This window comes from Strigops habroptila, chromosome 2 (genome assembly GCF_004027225.2).
Source record: "Strigops habroptila isolate Jane chromosome 2, bStrHab1.2.pri, whole genome shotgun sequence".
Lineage (NCBI taxonomy): Eukaryota > Metazoa > Chordata > Aves > Psittaciformes > Psittacidae > Strigops > Strigops habroptila.
In genome coordinates this window covers 121950737-121968570 of record NC_044278.2, presented here as the reverse complement: position 1 = coordinate 121968570, position 17834 = coordinate 121950737, and the positions used below count along the sequence as shown (strand labels likewise).

The following is a 17834-nucleotide window of genomic DNA, read 5'->3' as shown; positions in this document are numbered from 1 at the left end:
TATAACAGCGCAGATGACTTACCACAAAGGGAGTAGGGACATAGGTGGAGAAGAAGTACACAGGTACATCTTTAGCCAGCAGGACTGCAGCAGTGAGCTTTGCAAGTCTAGCAACAGGAAGAAGAAAGCATTCAGCCAACCCAACTCCCCACAACACTCCAACAGCCATATGGCATCTGTGTAACCTTCATTTCAATTGTTTCTTAAATCTCTCTGTTGTTTTTTGGCTTACACTAAGAGTAACATCCTGTAGTTTGTAAAGTTAATGTAATACAGTTTCCAGGCTGTAGAATCCAAGTCAGTGCTTTTAGTCATTGCTTGAAGAGCACAAGGCACTTCAGTCAACCACATAAATAAACCAGTAATAGCAAAAACACAGATACAAAACCTCTTGGTGTGACATTTGTCCTTCACTCAAGGACAGAACCAATCTCCAAGAAAGTCTGAAGTGCCAGATGCCTGCAACAGCAGGTTTGGAAAAGGATTCAGCATCCCACCCAGCAAAGGTGGTTTGCCAGCCTTGTTCAGCACCTTCAGACAATATTCATGGAGAGATCTCTTCCTAAAATGTGCTTCTGCAAACCAGGACGCTCTTACTCTAGAAAAGGTTAGAAACAGTACAGCGCCCCTGGTTTTAAACTTTGCCTTTATAATAAGCTTTTCCTTTCAAGCAGCAGGGAAATAAATTACTCTTCCAGGTAACTCATATGAAACTGTTCTGTTCAAGTCAGGTACACCCAGCCCAGCAGTTAATGGCAACTCTCAGAATCAAAATAGGTGAAGGATTAAATAGTCTAAGTTTGCTTTGCTCACTTGTGTATACAGACAAGCATTAATACTTGCTTCCTTGTCTCCCATGACGAGTACACTGTAGCCTAAGTTTCAGTTACTCAGAATTTCACTACAGCACCTATCAGGTATCATCTGAAAACACTTAAAAGAGTTTGAGAGCTGAAGTTGTAGTTGAAGTTACTGACATTTTGCTTATGTATCACAATGGTTTAGATCAACTTAATTACAGGCTACAGGCAGACAGTGACATCTCCATCAGCACTGGAGCTGATGCAAAGAAAGGAGCACTGCTGCTTACATAGTGCTGGATAAGCACATTGATCCAACTGAAAACACTCTTTTGGGGAGGTCCACTTTGATTTTAGCGCTGCTGAAACTGTGTCATCCCAAGGGGGACAAAAGAAACATGCAGTTGAGAACTGATTCGCTCTTGACATGGGAAAGACGCCTGTGCTGCCATCAGGTCTGAATTCCAAGCTCTGCGTGGCTGAAAAGGAATGCTTTTCTTACACTTCCACATTTTTAAGCTGTGCATAACCCAGATGATTTGGGTAATAACCTTGCAAACACAGTGTAACAGAGAAAACCCTTATGCCAAAGGCTGGTTGCTAACATGCCACGCATTCTGAAGACAGGCATGGAGACGCAGAGCTCAGGGGGAGGGAGAAGCTCTAAGGCAGTCACTAGATTCTGCGCTCTTTTACACCAGAACTTCTCCATCCCTGGAATATTATGTGTTGACAAGCATTAAAAATTCCCAAACTACATTAGTTACAACAATTAAACACAGTAACTACAATAATTAACTAAATAATAGTTAGCTAATGGGTTGGCCTTTTGGTGAGGAATGCCATTCAGGGAGCAAAACACATGTCGTAATGGCAATGGGATTAGGATTCCTTACAGCATTCAGAAAGCAGCTCTTTTACAGATCCTTTCTCCCCTTTCCTTGCACAGGGCACAATTTGGCATCACTGCAACATTTTAAGCATTCCAGGTAAAATATTCCCAATGTGGAACTACACTGGGATTACAAACATAAGGGTACCAAAATACCAGGTTACAGTTGGCTGCAGGTAGAATTCTTCTCCCCCAAGCAAGCTTAAATCAGACGTTATGTGTTACCAATAGCGTACTAACATTTAGTGATTTCAAGCTAGATGTTAGTACTCTGAATTTACCTTCACATTCAAATTTCTTTCCAGGAATATCAACTTCTTAATGTCTGCCTAATGCTCTTGTGCATTTAGATTGTAAATTCTTTGGTGAAGGGACTAGTTTGTATTCTACATTTGCTGACAAGGTGCATTATAAAGGCTTTAGTCCATGCATCTCTTCCTTACTATTTAAATGGACTAAGGGAGGGGAAAGAGTGTGTGTAGTTGATGACACGGATATTCGGATGGAGCAGAATGCATTTAAAGGCACAATTTAAGGTCTAGTCTTGCAAATGTAATCAATACTCATACTTCTTACTGCTGCAGTTGCTGGTCACCTGACCTCGTGTGTCATATCCAACAACAAAGCCTCTCTGCTTAAAGTCTGAGAAACACCTCTCAAGATACTTGTAGATCCCCTGGGAAGAGAGAAAAGAAAAGGTTGGGAAGAATTAGCTCAAGTGCAGCACAAAAACATCACAAATGATCTTCCACGTGGGATGCATAATGTCAATAGGCAAAACCCAGCTCAGCAAGAACATCAATCATGGCATTCACAAAAGCAGCATAATTTTCCCCCCAGTGTTCACAGAAAGAAAGAAATCTGAGAAAAACAGGGAAATAAAACCCACACAACAATAAGTGACCTGACAGCATTAACAGAGAGCTGGAGCCAGCAAAATCTCAAGCAGTAAATACTCGTTTTCAATCCTTCCTGTGCTTTCATGTATTCAAATCATCTTCTTGGAGGCCTAGTTGAGAGTAATCCATGTTTTGAAAGTCTATGCACTGTGGCAATGTAAGGCCAGTGTCAGCCAGTGCTAATCTTTATCCTTGTGTTCACAATACAAGCCAGGCACCTTTTCATCACCATTTCAAACCATTAGTTCTAAATCTGCATTAAAAGGATGTTCATCCTCACCCACTTCCTCAAACAAAGGTTTATTACTAGTGACCTGCTCCAGGTGGACAGATTAAAGCCCACAATGTATATACTATGCAGATACAACAGCACAAATCCAAACTGCCTTCTATACAGCAAGGCAGAACATTTCCAATGGAAAGATATGAGAGATCAGCCCCACGCAGGGAGGAGAAAAGGGAGCGGATAAAAGGAGTAGATTTGTAAAACACATTGGGGGCGAGGAGAAATATGTGCTGGAACACATACAGAGAAAACCAAACAGCCCCCTGGTCAGCTACCTCTTTTCCAAAGGGGAGGAGATAAATGCTCTTTGGGATCGTAGTATAGTTAGGGTTGGAAGGGACCTTAAGATCATCCAGTCCCAGCCCCCTGCCATGGGCAGGGACACCTCACCCTCGACCATGTCACCCAAGGCTGCCCTTGAACACTGCCAGGGATGGGGCAGCCACAGCTTCTCTGGGAAAAGTCTGTGCCAGCGCCTCAGCACCCTCACAGGGAACAACTTCTGCCTTAGATCCAACCTGAACTTCCCCTGTTTCAGTTTGAACCCATCACCCCTTGTCTTATCACTCCAGTCCCTGATGAAGGTCCCTCTCCAGCATCCTTGTAGCCCCCTTCAGACACTGGAAGCTGCTCTGAGCTCTCCACGCAGCTTCTCTTCTCCAGGCTGAACAGCCCCAACTTTCTGAGCCTGTCAATAGCACATTACATGATGTTCTGGCTTCACCTTTCCTGTGGCCTTCACATCCATTAGTTTCCCAGTTAGAATCCCTGGAGATCCATCACAGACACAACCCAAGATGGGTCTGCAGTTTTAGACCAAAAGATGGAAGCGCTGTTGCTAATGGAAGCTTCCAGAGGCTACAGTTCACTACAACCAGAACACAGCCCTAACACAAACACAGTGCTTTGAATGTACCACAGCCAAGAGTATCCTAAAACAGCCACCTCTTGCGAGGGTAGGAGTTTCCTCTTGATAGAATGAAGGTGTGTTCTGTAGTAGAATTAAAGAGATTTCCCCCAAGGTTAAGTGCGATGTTCTCATCTGGATCTGACTCTCCTGTGGAGCCAGGCTGAGAGAGCTGGGCTGGGGCAGCCTGGACAAGAGAAGGCTCCTGAAGGGGACACCTTAGAGCAGCTCCAGTGCCTAAAGGGGCTCCAGGAAACCTGGAGAGGGGCTTTGGACAAGGGATGTAGGGACAGGCCAAGGGGAATGGCTTTAACCTGCCAGAGGGGAGATTGAGATGAGCTCTGAGGCAGAAGCTCTTCCCTGTGAGGGTGCTGAGGCGCTGGCACAGACTTTTCCCAGAGGAGCTGTGGCTGCCCCATCCCTGGCAGTGTCCAAGGCCAGGTTGGACACAGGGGCTTGGAGCAACCTGCTCTAGTGGAAGGTGTCCCTGCCCGTGGCAGGGGTTGGAGCTGGAGGAGCTTTGAAGTCCCTTCCAACCCAAACCATTCCATGATGCTGTGATCACCAATAAGCAATCTCTGAAGTGGAAAGCCAGACTGACTCCTCATGAAATTCAATGAGCTCAATTTATTTAGTGGTTCTTGCCCTTTCCACCACAGAACGTGCTTCAAAGCATGAAGAATTGGATACTGGCATCTCTCTGGAGAATTATGTCAGCTGCAGATGTCTGTAGAGGGATTCAGAGAGAGAAAAACTTTAAAATCAATACAAATCCTTGCATATGGGCAGAACTGGAAAATGCCAGTGCAGAATGAGCAGCTGAAGTCACCTTCACACTGAACTGAAATGTGTTGATACACAAACACATTCACTCTGCCCTGACAACCTACAAAGAACTTTCATTCACAATCATAAAGAGACAAGAGACAGAGGAATGGGGAAAACTTGATCAAGTTTGACTTGAACACACTGATTAACATGTAAAGAGATGAACAGTAGATTTCCTATCAAGAGATGATGATGAGGAACGGCTGAGGGACCTGGGGGGTTTAGTCTGGAGAAGAGAAGGCTCAGGGGGGACCTTATCGCTCCGTGCAACTGCCTGACAGGAGGATGGAGCCAGGAGGGGGCTGGTCTCTGCTCCCAAGGAACAAGGGATGGGACAAGAGGAAACGGCCTCAAGCTGCCCCAGGGCAGGTTTAGATGGAGCTGAGGAACAATTCCTTCCCCAGAGGGTGCTCAGGCATTGGAACAGGCTGCCCAGGGCAGGGCTGGAGTCACCGGCCCTGCAAGTGTTCACACCCCGTGTAGCCGAGGCCTCAGTGCCATGGGTTAGTGCTGGCCTTGGCACTGCTGGGGAGCGGTTGGACTGGATGAGCTTAAAGGTCTTTTCCAACCCGGCTGATTCTGATTTGTTCTGTAATTCTATGATTTCCCTATACAAGATTCACAAACACATCTAGTCTGCTTCTCCAGGCACGTTCTAAATAATCCTCTTGCATGTCCAATCCCTTAGGAGCCATTTCAAAAGAGAAGTGAGGGGAAAGCAATGGTATCAGTAACAGGATAGAAAGATTTGCGGTTGACGAAATCAAGACACACAGTAACAGCTTTATGAAGTCCAGTATTTAAATCTTTCAACTCTTCTCTTTAGCTTTGCTTATACAGCAACAAGAAACTCACAGCAATGATGCACAGATGACTGGGTTTGTCACTGGGGAGGTCGGTGACAGGTTACTCACTAAGAGAAGCAGTTAGTTCAGTGGGGCAGAAGCAATACGTGAGCAGGAGAATCAAGGCTTTATGTGTAGGTTACATCCCTACAACCTTCAGAAGAGTCAAAAGCAACTCCTGGATATCCTGTACCTTTCTGGATCTCACTTTTCCTGACATCAGTATAATCATGCAAGAACACAGCATGTGCTTAAGCATGCAACTGAACAAAGGTTTATTTTCATTGAAGCGAATACTTTAATTTCATTGAAGTCTACTTTTTTAACCAGCTATTCATTCCTGGAATAGGTAAGGACAAAATGAGAAAGAGTTGCTCATTTTCACACGAGATTCAGCCAAACTGTTAATGTCATCAGCTTCTGAAGCAAGAGTACCCAAACAAAGAGATTAAATCTGATGCACTGGACTTCAGAAACATGTTTTCATCCGCTTCCCAGACTTGACTTTGATGAACAACCAAAAATAGAAGCTTGAGAGAGGGAGCAAAGGAATTTGGCCCAGTTTGCTCCTTTCAGAAACCAGTATTGCCCATGAAACTGAACTCGCAAACACATTCCCTGCTGACCAAAATGAACCTTTCCCTTTCTGCCAAGAATGTGCTTCAGTTGGGCAACCCAAGTTCAGTCACACTTCCATGAGATTGGAAACAAAGGCAACAAACAACGTCCAGGAGCTCAGAGCACGAGCAACTCCAGTTCAGCCTCCACAGGCCAAGAAGTGACTTATTTACTTCCTCTGTGTTATCAAGATATTCTTCTGCATGGCTGCATCCAAAGGAGCGTGAGCAGCAGGTCAGGGAGGGGATCCTGCCCCTCTGCTGCGCTCTGGGGAGACCCCCCCTGCAGTCCTGATCCAGCTCTGAGGCAGCAGCACAAGAGGGACGTGGAGCTGCTGGAGCGAGGCCAGAGGAGGCCCCGGAGCTGCTGCGAGGGCTGGAGCAGCTCTGCTCTGGAGCCAGGCTGAGAGAGCTGGGCTGGGGCAGCCTGGAGAAGAGAAGGCTCCTGAAGGGGAGACCTTAGAGCAGCTCCAGTGCCTAAAGGGGCTCCAGGAAACCTGGAGAGGGGCTTTGGACAAGGGCCTGTAGGGACAGGCCAAGGGGAATGGCTTTAACCTGCCAGAGGGGAGATTGAGATGAGCTCTGAGGCAGAAGCTCTTCCCTGTGAGGGTGCTGAGGCGCTGGCACAGACTTTTCCCAGAGAAGCTGTGGCTGCCCCATCCCTGGCAGTGTTCAAGGCCAGGTTGGACACAGGGGCTTGGAGCAACCTGCTCTAGTGGAAGGTGTCCCTGCCCGGGGCAGGGGTTGGAGCTGGAGGAGCTTTAAGGTCCCTTCCAATCCAAAACATTCCATGATTCTATGAACACTAAAGGTGGGAACAGATATGTTTAACTATATTCCATATACACAATATAAAGCCATTTGTTTTTTGTATGCTCATAAGGAACTACAGAACATCCATTTTCTGACTCATGCTATTCATCTTCAAAGGATTCGACACTTGTCTGTTTGCCTCCCACCACCTTCACTGTGGTGAGACAAAGCTGTATTTTACAGATTAAGAATCTGAATGCTTTTTGCTTAATATTTACCATAATAAAGTATGTGCAAGAACACCCATCACAGTCAGGAGTGATAGTTTAACAGAACTAGACCCCTAGATAAATCAATGTTCAAATTCAGACTCTTCTTTCAAATGCTCAGGGTCTGGACAATATCACATCAATTTCAAATGTACTCTGAATTTACTTTGATAAAGTTCAGAGTATTTAATCTATTTGTTCTGAGGAAAAACTAATAGAGGAACACATCAACTGAGAACAGGCTGGTACTGTATAATAAGCAAACGTAAGAACACATCCACTATGAGACAGCTATATAGAAAAGGAGCATGGACCATTTTTGACCAAAAACTAAATCAACATCAAGTGTTCCTTCCAAAGGTGTTTACTGAAAAGGTGGGGAAAGAAATGAGACAACTGGGGACCTTTGAGGAAGAATATATCATCTGCCCTTGGACAGAACAGTGCTCCAAAGAAAAGCAGAGACCATGAAGCCTTATATTAATCAATAGGTTGATATATTCAGAGCATCAACACACACATAACTCATTAACATTGCTTGAAGGAGAAGCAGGGAGGGACATGGAGAAGGGTCTGATCATTTTCCAGCCCTCTTCTGGCATGCAAGACCAAAATCAAGAGAGGAAAACAATGAGGGTAGAAGGTACTGAAGAAACAAGTCCAGAATATTGTATTTCTGGTTGTTCATCAATTTAAACCACCAACTGAAAGAACCTATAACATGGTTTAAGGAAAAGATGTGCCAGAAGCAAGGAGTCTCTGCCACCAGTCTCCCCCACCACAGCACTGGTACCATTCATGACCCCATGGCAGCCTCTCTCCAGCTCCTCAAGTTCCCCCTACCAGCTTTTGTGTCTTTCTAGATGTACATCCAGCACCACCACCAAGCAGAGCCCACCCTCTGGTAGAGGAAACTGGGACTAAAGTCTCTCTGGCCAAAGCTTTTACCCACACCCATCCCATCAAACCTTTCCAACACCACTAATAGATGACTATCAAAATGACAGTCACATCTAAGTTCCAAGATTTCCCTGTCTGTATTCAAACCAGGAAGTCCATCCCATAACACTCTACTCCAAACTTCAAAGAACTAGTCCTCAAAGATATCAACATCCATTTACAATGTTTTCCTTAGCAAATAATTCTATGGTGATGTCTCTAACCCACATATGGAGATATTAAATCATAGATAAACCATGAACCAGCTCTCTCCGATACAATATGTAACATAAGGTTTGCTGTTGGAGAGTTTAAATTCCTATCTCAAATTACTTTCTTGCATCTCTACTTTAAGAAGTGCCAAGAGCCACAGAGAGTGCTACAGTAATGCCACTGCCCTTAACCCCAGTATTTACAACTCTCCCATCCTGTTGTAGGTAACACAACCCATGTAATGGGGAGAATTGCCTGAAGTTAAACAATTTACCCATGTTCTTCACAGGGAGTTTACATTTGCTTTTTCATCTTGCTTCCTGTTCATTTTCTTGGCAAAAAACCTGATTTTTTCATATAGTTATAAATAGCTTTGGCTAAAAGTGAAAGAAAAGGCTTGTTTACTTGGGGCTGGGTTTGCTTTTGGGTTTTCTTGATGGGTTTTTGTTTAGTTTCTGACAAATACTCTAAGTTCTTATGACAGCCACTCATTTCCAACTACAAAGCAGTATAATAGGCCATAAAAAAAGTATAATTGGCCATTCTACTGGCCAAATCCCAGTGGAAGTGATTATATTCTGCCTCATGTGCCCAGTTAAACCTGTTCAAGCTGTTTTCTTTCAGCGCTAATCACTTGGTGCTATCACTCTTCTACTGAATGCCTGCTATGTTTCACCCTCAGCTTGTGTTTCAGCAGTACACTACATGCCCCAAACACTGTGAGCCCATTCAGTCCTCTCCTACACAGCTACTCAGCTTACCTGTGTGGACTGGATCACTGTAAGATCATTAATGTAGCAGAAGCCAGCTCCCATGGCAGAGCGGAGCCCGGCGGTCCCAAAGGTGAGCCTGCAGCAGAGGCGATCCCGCAGCTCTTTGTGCTTTCCATTCTGTAACAAGCTTTCAATCTGTTCTTTTGTTTTTTGGTTCTGAAAAGGAAGATGAAGGCTTTCATTTAGTTCTTGAAATGAGGATGTGAACCATATGTTCAGTGGGGTTAAATCATTCCTAGTTCTGCAGCACAGCGAGTTCTTCCTATGCTTTAAATGCTTGTCTGCACAAACCCACCTTCGTTGTAGCTTTCATTTCTATCATACAATCACAGAATAGTTTGGGTTGGAAAGGACCTTAAGATCATTCAGCTCCAACCCCCTGCCACGGGCAGGGACACCTTTCACTAGAGCAGGTTGCTCCAAGCCCCTGTGTCCAACCTGGCCTTGAACACTGCCAGGGATGGGGCAGCCACAGCTTCTCTGGGAAAAGTCTGTGCCAGCGCCTCAGCACCCTCACAGGGAAGAGCTTCTGCCTTACATCCAACCTGAACTTCCCCTGTTTCAGTTTGAACCCATCACCCCTTGTCCTATCACTCCAGTCCCTGATGAAGGTCCCTCCCCAGCATCCTTGGAGCCCCCTTCAGACACTGGAAGCTGCTCTGAGGTCTCCACGCAGCTTCTCTTCTCCAGGCTGAACAGCCCCAATGTTCTCAGCCTCATCCTTATTTATAAGAGACTCAAGAGCTCTTGCTGCACTGACATGCTGATGTGTTTGCCCAGTTGCTAAAACACCTTCCAGCTACATGAAACCTGGAAGTGGGGAGCACTTCCCACTTCTGAAGAAGAGGTTTATCCCAAGGCAGGTCCCACCAGTTCATTCTGTGCTGCTGGAAGCTACACAAAAATCCTGACTTCAAAGCAGCATTTCCTTCCTTCCCAGCTGCAGGAGAGGTCTGTCAACAGGCACAGTAAGAGCAAGCTGACATTGTAAAACCAGAAATAAAGCTTGTCTTTTCAAATTACATCAATTGTCAGGGAGGTGAGTACAAGAGAGTGAAAGCTCCTACTGATCGCTGCTGTCAAATAAAGATGTCTAGGCTCTTCTCACAGAGAGGAACACCCAGTTTGGACACTTGCCCTGCTCAGTATATACACTGGATATAAACAGGTTGGGGAAAAAATAGTAGTAACTACTACTCTGAAGGTAAGTATCACATTCACCATCGTAAAAGCCACCTTCACAACCCTCCAAACTTAAGATTTTTAACTTTATTTAAGAGGCCCTCAAGAGTTTTGAGTAAAACCCAGAGAATTAAACCAAACCTTTCTAATTACTTCTAAGTTCAGAAAGAATCCATTTTACACGCAGTCCATGATACAGCAACTAAACAAAGAACTCTCCAAAGTAGTCCTTGGATTTATCCTTCTGAAGAAGTCAAATATTGACGGTCTCATGGTTCATATGGAAGCCTCAGAGACACTCTCCCTTTCTGGTATCACTGTTAGTGGCTCTTACACCTACTCACCTACACTTGCTTAGCTTATGGCAGCCAAAAGCTCCATGCTGATGCTTGTACAGTGGGTATCGTGGCGGGGACATGCTGAAAGAGGCTGTACCAGCTCAGACCAAAGGCTGGTTAGTCCAGCACCCCGACAGCAACTGTCAGCAGATGCCAAGAAAAAGGCATAAGGACAGTGCAACCATGGCAGGAAGCCGGACAAAGATGCAAGGGCGATAACAGGATCGCCTACACAGGGAGATCCTTTACTGCACAGGAGAGTTCTTTGTACAGCAAAAGGGACAGGAACACTGGACAAGTCAGGACAGAACACTGTTGTCATCCCACATCTTTATCATCTAAAACCCATGACTAAAATGAATGGCCACCTGACAAGGAAAACGTTTGGCTAAAGAGAACAGTATTAAGCAATTCTTGTGACCCCAAACCCACTCCGTTTTAGAGTCACTTAGATTCTTTCAGAAATGCAATGTTTGTCATTTCCATGCACAGAGAACACATTTACTCTCATGCATAATTCAGCTGAGGGGGTGATTATACACATGTCTGAAAGGCTTAATTCAAGTACTTACCTTAAGGTAGGAAATACTACAACCCTGTGTTTTAATGTCACTCCTATGCAGCACACAGTATGTTCTGCAGCAGGACAGAGACTACGATTATCAGTATTTTCCTGCATTCACATCACTGTCAAAGATATGAACTTCCCAGTGTGCAGACTGCACATACACACACACTAGTGATGAGCTCTGAGGCAGAAGCTCTTCCCTGGGAGGGTGCTGAGGCGCTGGCACAGACTTTTCCCAGAGAAGCTGTGGCTGCCCCATCCCTGGCAGTGTTCAAGGCCAGGTTGGACACAGGGGCTTGGAGCAACCTGCTCTCGTGGAAGGTGTCCCTGCCCGGGGCAGGGGTTGGAGCTGGAGGAGCTTTGAGCTCCCTTTCAACTGAAACCAGCCTGTGACTCTATGATTCCCAGTTATTCAGCTAATATTGAGGCTAGGAAACAATGGGACAAAATAGGGAAACTTTACTATTACCTATGATGATTAGAATTAAGATAGTCATGGTAATACCTACAGCACTATCCTGGACATGCTTGGGGAAGATGTGGGGGACAGTGAGAGAAGGCGAGTCCAGGTTGACAAGGAGAACAGTGACAGAATAGCATGGATGTGTGTCCTTTTACAAGACATACTAACAGGGAGTCATTCACCCACAGGACGCTGTTTTGAATCCTTACTTACGCAAGTAAGTAAGGATTCATATTAAAAGGGCAATGGAGCTGGTGCAGGGCCTGGAGCACAAGTGTGATGAGGAACGGCTGAGGGACCTGGGGGGGTTTAGTCTGGAGAAGAGAAGGCTCAGGGGGGACCTTCTCGCTCTCTGCAACTGCCTGACAGGAGGATGGAGCCAGGAGGGGGCTGGGCTCTGCTCCCAAGGAACAAGGGATGGGACAAGAGGAAACGGCCTCAAGCTGCCCCAGGGCAGGTTTAGATGGAGCTGAGGAACAATTCCTTCCCCAGAGGGTGCTCAGGCATTGGAACAGGCTGCCCAGGGCAGGGCTGGAGTCACCGGCCCTGCAAGTGTTCACACCCCGTGGAGCCGAGGCCTCAGTGCCATGGGTTAGTGGTGGCCTTGGCACTGCTGGGGAGCGGTTGGGCTGGATGAGCTTAAAGCTCTTTTCCAACCTGGTTGATTCCATGATTCTATATTTTACAGACAGGGATTCTGAAGGCTCTATGAATTCATTTGGCTATCAAGAAACTGTCTACTGCCATCCAGTTTAGACAAGACACGTCACAGATCCTATAAACACAGCACAAGCCAGCCAGGCTTGCTGACAACACAGGGGATGTAGAAGACAATCAATACACAACTGTACAAACCAGCGACTCCAGTTGTGTAATAGTACAAGCTGCACAAGTGCTTCTCTAAACCAGTGTTGCTTCAAGCAGGGTCCCAAGGAAAGGTTAAAAAGGCAAATGGAATGTGAATGGCAAAGGTGGAGCACTCTGACATTTAAAATAGAGGTCAGCCAGCTCCAGCTCAGGCACTGCCTGCCCCAGGGCAGCCTCTGCAGCACTGGAAACAGGGAGATTCTGTGGGAGGAATGGGAAAATGCTGCAAAAACACAGTGAGGAGAGCTGCACACTTGGATTAGGAAAAGAATACTCGGTAAAACTCAAACTACCTCCTGATAAGAGCCTGATAACAGACCTTGAGCACCAACATGAGGAGACATGGGGATTTAAAAGAAAATCAAAAGCAAGCCGTGATTGTTCAGGTTTCAGATGTCTCTGCACCCAAAGCCATTAGTCACAACCCTGCTAGAAAAAGATCTAAAATCATAGAATCATAATGAAACAAAAGCAACAGGGCACAACAAATACTCAATCCCAGAAGTAAAAGCTTCTCTTTCAGTGTTCAGAAGCAGCCAACCAGAAAACAAATGACTAATGCGAGGAGAAGCGGAGGCAAAAGGACATGAAAACCTCATTTCACACTATCATAATTCAATATATTGTTTTGCTTTAAAATAAGGGCTATTAAATTACCCAACATCTTTAATGGCTTTGTAGGATACGCTGCATTGCTTGCCTGCAAACACAGAGTAACGTGTAGCACATTAGAGTTCATGCTCTGGAGTTCTGCAGGAGTGAGGCAAGGGTTTCCTCAAACATTTATTTTACAAATAGATCAACATGCATTTTTGATTAAAGCCACCTTATTTATTTCCAAAGGGGAGAAAATCAGCCAAAAGAACATCCAAATAGCATTTAATTTGCTACGTGGAGACTTCAGAGCAGCTTCCAGTGTCTGAAGGCGGCTAAAAGGATGCTGGAGAGGGACCTTCATCAGGGACTGGAGTGATAGGACAAGGGGTGATGGGTTCAAACTGAAACAGGGGAAGTTCAGGTTAGATCTAAGGCAGAAGCTCTTCCCTGTGAGGGTGCTGAGGCGCTGGCACAGACTTTTCCCAGAGAAGCTGTGGCTGCCCCATCCCTGGCAGTGTTCAAGGCCAGGTTGGACACAGGGGCTTGGAGCAACCTGCTCTAGTGGAAGGTGTCCCTGCCTGGGGCAGGGGTTGGAACTGGATGAGCTTTAAGGTCCCTTCAACCCAAACCAGTCTGGGATTCTATGATTTAATTTGCTCAGGTTGCACTTGTTGAACTAAAATTTCCTTTCATCAGGAAAGAAGAAAGGAAAAAAAGAAGGAAAAAACAAAGTTCCAAGTTAAAGAAGAAAGTCTCAAAGCTTCCCACAGATGACCTGAAACTCCTTGGCAAAAGAAAGAAGGAATCTTCAATCCTTGGAGTAAATTCAGATGTGGTGATGATCAGTCTCATGCTCTGGGTTACGCTTTCAACAGCTTTAGAAGACTGATCTCAAGACTGTTCCCACACTGTGGCACAGCACTCACTGCTTTTCATGGCTTCCTGCTTTTCCTTTTTTCTCTCTCCAAGTTGGAGCTTCAAAGCTTCAAAACCTATGGATCAGTTTAGCTTCTTGCAGCACACTGCTTGGGTATGAACACCATTCACCAACTAAACTGAGACTTTAAAAACTCAGGTAAGGCTAAACAATAACGACAGCTTCCACTGCTGACATTTAACCCTGGAAAAGACCCTTAGGATCATCAAATCCAACTGTTTACCCCAGCACTGCCAAGGCCACCACTAACCCATGGCACTGAGGCCTCGGCTACATGGGGGGTGAACACTTGCAGGGCCGGTGACTCCAGCCCTGCCCTGGGCAGCCTGTTCCAATGCCTGAGCACCCTCTGGGGAAGGAATTGTTCCTCAGCTCCATCTAAACCTGCCCTGGGGCAGCTTGAGGCCCTTTCCTCTTGTCCCATCCCTTGTTCCTTGGGAGAAGAGACTGACTCCCATCTTGCTACAACCTCCTTTCAGGTAGTTATAAGAAGTGATAAGATGTAATGCATTAAACATGCAACAGAACAACCTTAGAAACTGGGGTTACAAAGAAGAAAGTCTAGTACATCTTTACGCAAAGCATATTTTTAGTAGCCATTAGTATCCCTGCACAGTCACTCTCTCCAACACCAACTTCCCAGTTAAGTGAAGCAAGAAGCACTAAGGGTGCATCAGATGAGTCAAACTACACAGCACCCCACTGTATTTCCAAATTGCAAGGAAATGTCATCAATCCAATGCAATTAAATGATGTTGAGGCAAGAGACTTACCAGCAGCTTTAAGGATTGATGTATTCACAAATAACTGTGACAGATCACTGCTTAGCAAAGAATTTGTCAAGCTTCTGAAGCCCAAAGAAGTGGTAAATGCCCCATCCCTGGCAGTGTTCAAGGCCAGGTTGGACACAGGGGCTTGGAGCAACCTGCTCTAGTGGAAGGTGTCCCTGTCCGTGGCAGGGGTTGGAACTGGATGATCTTAGGCTCCTTTCCAACCCAAACCACTCTGTGATGCTAAGCCAGGTGAGGCAGCAGCGTGGTATAAGCACCACACTCAATTAGCTTTGAAACACAAACTCAGGACAACTCAAGTGCCTGCTCTTAACCATTGCCTGGATTAGTACATCAGGAAGCTCTGCTAATCACAACACAGAACCCTAGAGTAAGCAAAAGAGAAGCTCCTTAGAGATTATCAACTGCAGTGTTTGGACAGTATATTTAATACCCTTAACAAAAAACAACACAAAACTGTCTAAAACTCCCTGTCTTAAGCAGAAAACCAAGGCTCTTTGATACAAAAATAGCAGTTCCTCAATAAAAGCAGCGCTCTAAGATATCCTGGAACCCCAAGGGCTCTGACAAAGCAATTCAAATTCTTCTCATGGATTTAGAGATTTGAAGAGCCCACAGAATTTAGTGCTTCGCCTACAGTCAAGCAGTGTGTGGATGTCAATGATATGAAAACAGCATTTATTTCAACACCCACCAAACACGACAGATCTCTGTGCTGGTGGCCAACAAGGCTCTGTGGAAGAGCAGCTACAGCCCCCACAGACAGTGGAGCAGCTCAGGGAACAGGGATTGGGAGCCCAGCACCGTGCCAGCGAGTGCAGCATCAATACTGAGGCACAGAGGGTGCGAGGTGAGCTCAGCACCTGCAGTCATACCACACCAATGTGACTTGTGGTCTTCCCTAGGGTCCCCCAGCCACTCCAGGAGTAATCTGGTAGGGATATCCCAAACAGTTCAGGGGCTCACTGCCAGGTACTGGGTTTTCCTTCATGGCCCTGTGAAGCCAAACAGCGAGTACCACAGAATCCCAGACTGCTTTGGGTTGAAGGGACCTTAAAGTTCAACCAGTTCCAACCCCTGCCACGGGCAGGGACACCGTCCACTAGAGCAGGTTGCTCCAAGCCCCTGTGTCCAACCTGGCCTTGAACACTGCCAGGGATGGGGCAGCCACAGCTTCTCTGGGAAAAGTCTGTGCCAGCGCCTCAGCACCCTCACAGGGAAGAGCTTCTGCCTCAGAGCTCATCTCAATCTCCCCTCGGGCAGGTTAAAGCCATTCCCCTTGGCCTGTCCCTACAGGCCCTTGTCCAAAGCCCCTCTCCAGGTTTCTTGGAGCCCCTTTAGGCACTGGAGCTGCTCTAAGGGCTCCTGGAAGTAATAACCCAGCAGCTAGGTTGCACTTGCCAACACGCACTAGGAAGCGGTGAGACCCACACACAGACCCACATCCTACAGGGATACCCTGCTGACAGCCAAACAGCTTTCCACACATCTGACAAGTGGCCACCACACCACAGGGCCCCAGCCCTTGGAGCTGCAAATACACCCCCAGAGGTCAGGAGGCTGGACAAGGCAGCAATCAAGAGGCAACAGACATGGTTCCTCCTGCGCTGGGTGGGGAAGGGGTCCTGGCCACTGCGGGCAGGGTGCAAGGAGGCAGCAGATAAGGTGACAGTGGCCAGGAGGACCCTGGAAGGAGCAGCTTGCACTACCTGAACGTACACTGCTGGGGCCAGAAAAGGGACAGGGAAGGAAAGAGGTGCCTTTGGCTGGTGATGGGGCTAAAGGCAGGTTTCTGACTGTGACTCTCCCCTTGGTCCAGCACAGAGACAGAAAGACAGCACCATTTCCCTCAGTCTCACCTTAGAGGGTGAGTGCTCCAGCCCCTGACCATCTTGGAGCCCCTCTAACCAGTTTGTCAATATCCATCTTGTACTGGAGATGGCAAAACCAGACACAGATCTGGATGTGGGCTAACAAGTGCTGAGCAAAAGGAGACATTCCTTCCCCACACTGGCCCAGGATGCTGCCAGCCTCCTCTGCTGTCAGGGAAGGCTGCTGGCTCCTGCTCAGCACACTGCCTACAGACTCCCAGGGGCTTTTCAGCAGAGCCCAGCCCCAGCTCACACAGCCACAGGCAGTTCCTCTTTCCCAAGTGCAGCTCGTCCTTACTGAATTTAACCTCATGTCCATCCCCTGACCTGTCTGCTTCCCCTGGGAAGAGCAGCTCTGCCCTCAACTATCTGCTTCCCTATCTGGCAGCACCTACAAACATGATGTGAGTGCCCTGCCGTTTTAAGATGTAAATTTGGGAAGCATTCTTAATGTTTTAATAGCTTTGAGGCTTGCCATTGGATACGCGGGAAGTAAAGAGCAACCAGAGGTCAGGCAATGTTTTCCTATCCTGTTTCAAGCACATCCAGGGAGTCCTCTCATTCTCACAGAGCAGGGTTTGCATTACTGAGGAGCTGGGAGGAGAGAAAAGGGGAGAACCTCCCCTTTAGTACTGCAGCTTCATGGTCACAGAGAAGAAACATTTGGGACAGAGACAGACAGGCTGAGGCATGGGTAAGAGTTTGGCTATAGTTCTGCACTTACATGAGCACCAGAAAATAAGTTCTGCATTATTTTTCCTATATAATTATTACACTAATATAGATATATGCCATCTCTAGAGAGCTGGTTCTACAAGCTCATAAAATAGGAAGGTTTTGCAAGTTACCTGTGTTGTTTCTGACTTTAGTTCTCAGTCAGGAACTTCATACAACCCATACAAGCGGTCTTGTGGCATTAAACTTCAAAGTGGTTATAACGGCTTTTAAGAAGAGGGAAGGGAATGAGCTGGCTGGATGCAAAATAGACCTTAAGCAACTAAAGATTTACTGCCACAATCAGATGTAGGGCAGAAGTGTGGGGTCACATCCTGCACCAGTCAGGACTCTGCAACATCAACATGTTTAAGGCAGGCTTGAGCTTTAATTAAAATATATGCATATATTTTCTGCCAAATTCAGCGGTATGCTGCTTCATCCTCAGTTTCCATGTTCTGCACAGTCACCTGCTGAGACAGGAT

General features: G+C 46.4%; 1 protein-coding gene across 1 annotated transcript in view; it reads right to left on the bottom strand.

The window, feature by feature from the left end:
* Positions 1 to 17834, bottom strand: part of PGM2L1 (phosphoglucomutase 2 like 1) — a 45108-nt gene that overhangs the window by 19770 nt on the left and 7504 nt on the right. The window contains exons 2-4 of the mRNA XM_030475825.1: positions 9010 to 9177; positions 2262 to 2368; positions 23 to 107 (exon numbers count right to left, since the gene is read on the bottom strand). Coding sequence (XP_030331685.1) covers positions 23 to 107; positions 2262 to 2368; positions 9010 to 9177 — 360 coding nt within the window. The remainder of the gene's footprint in view (positions 1 to 22; positions 108 to 2261; positions 2369 to 9009; positions 9178 to 17834) is intronic.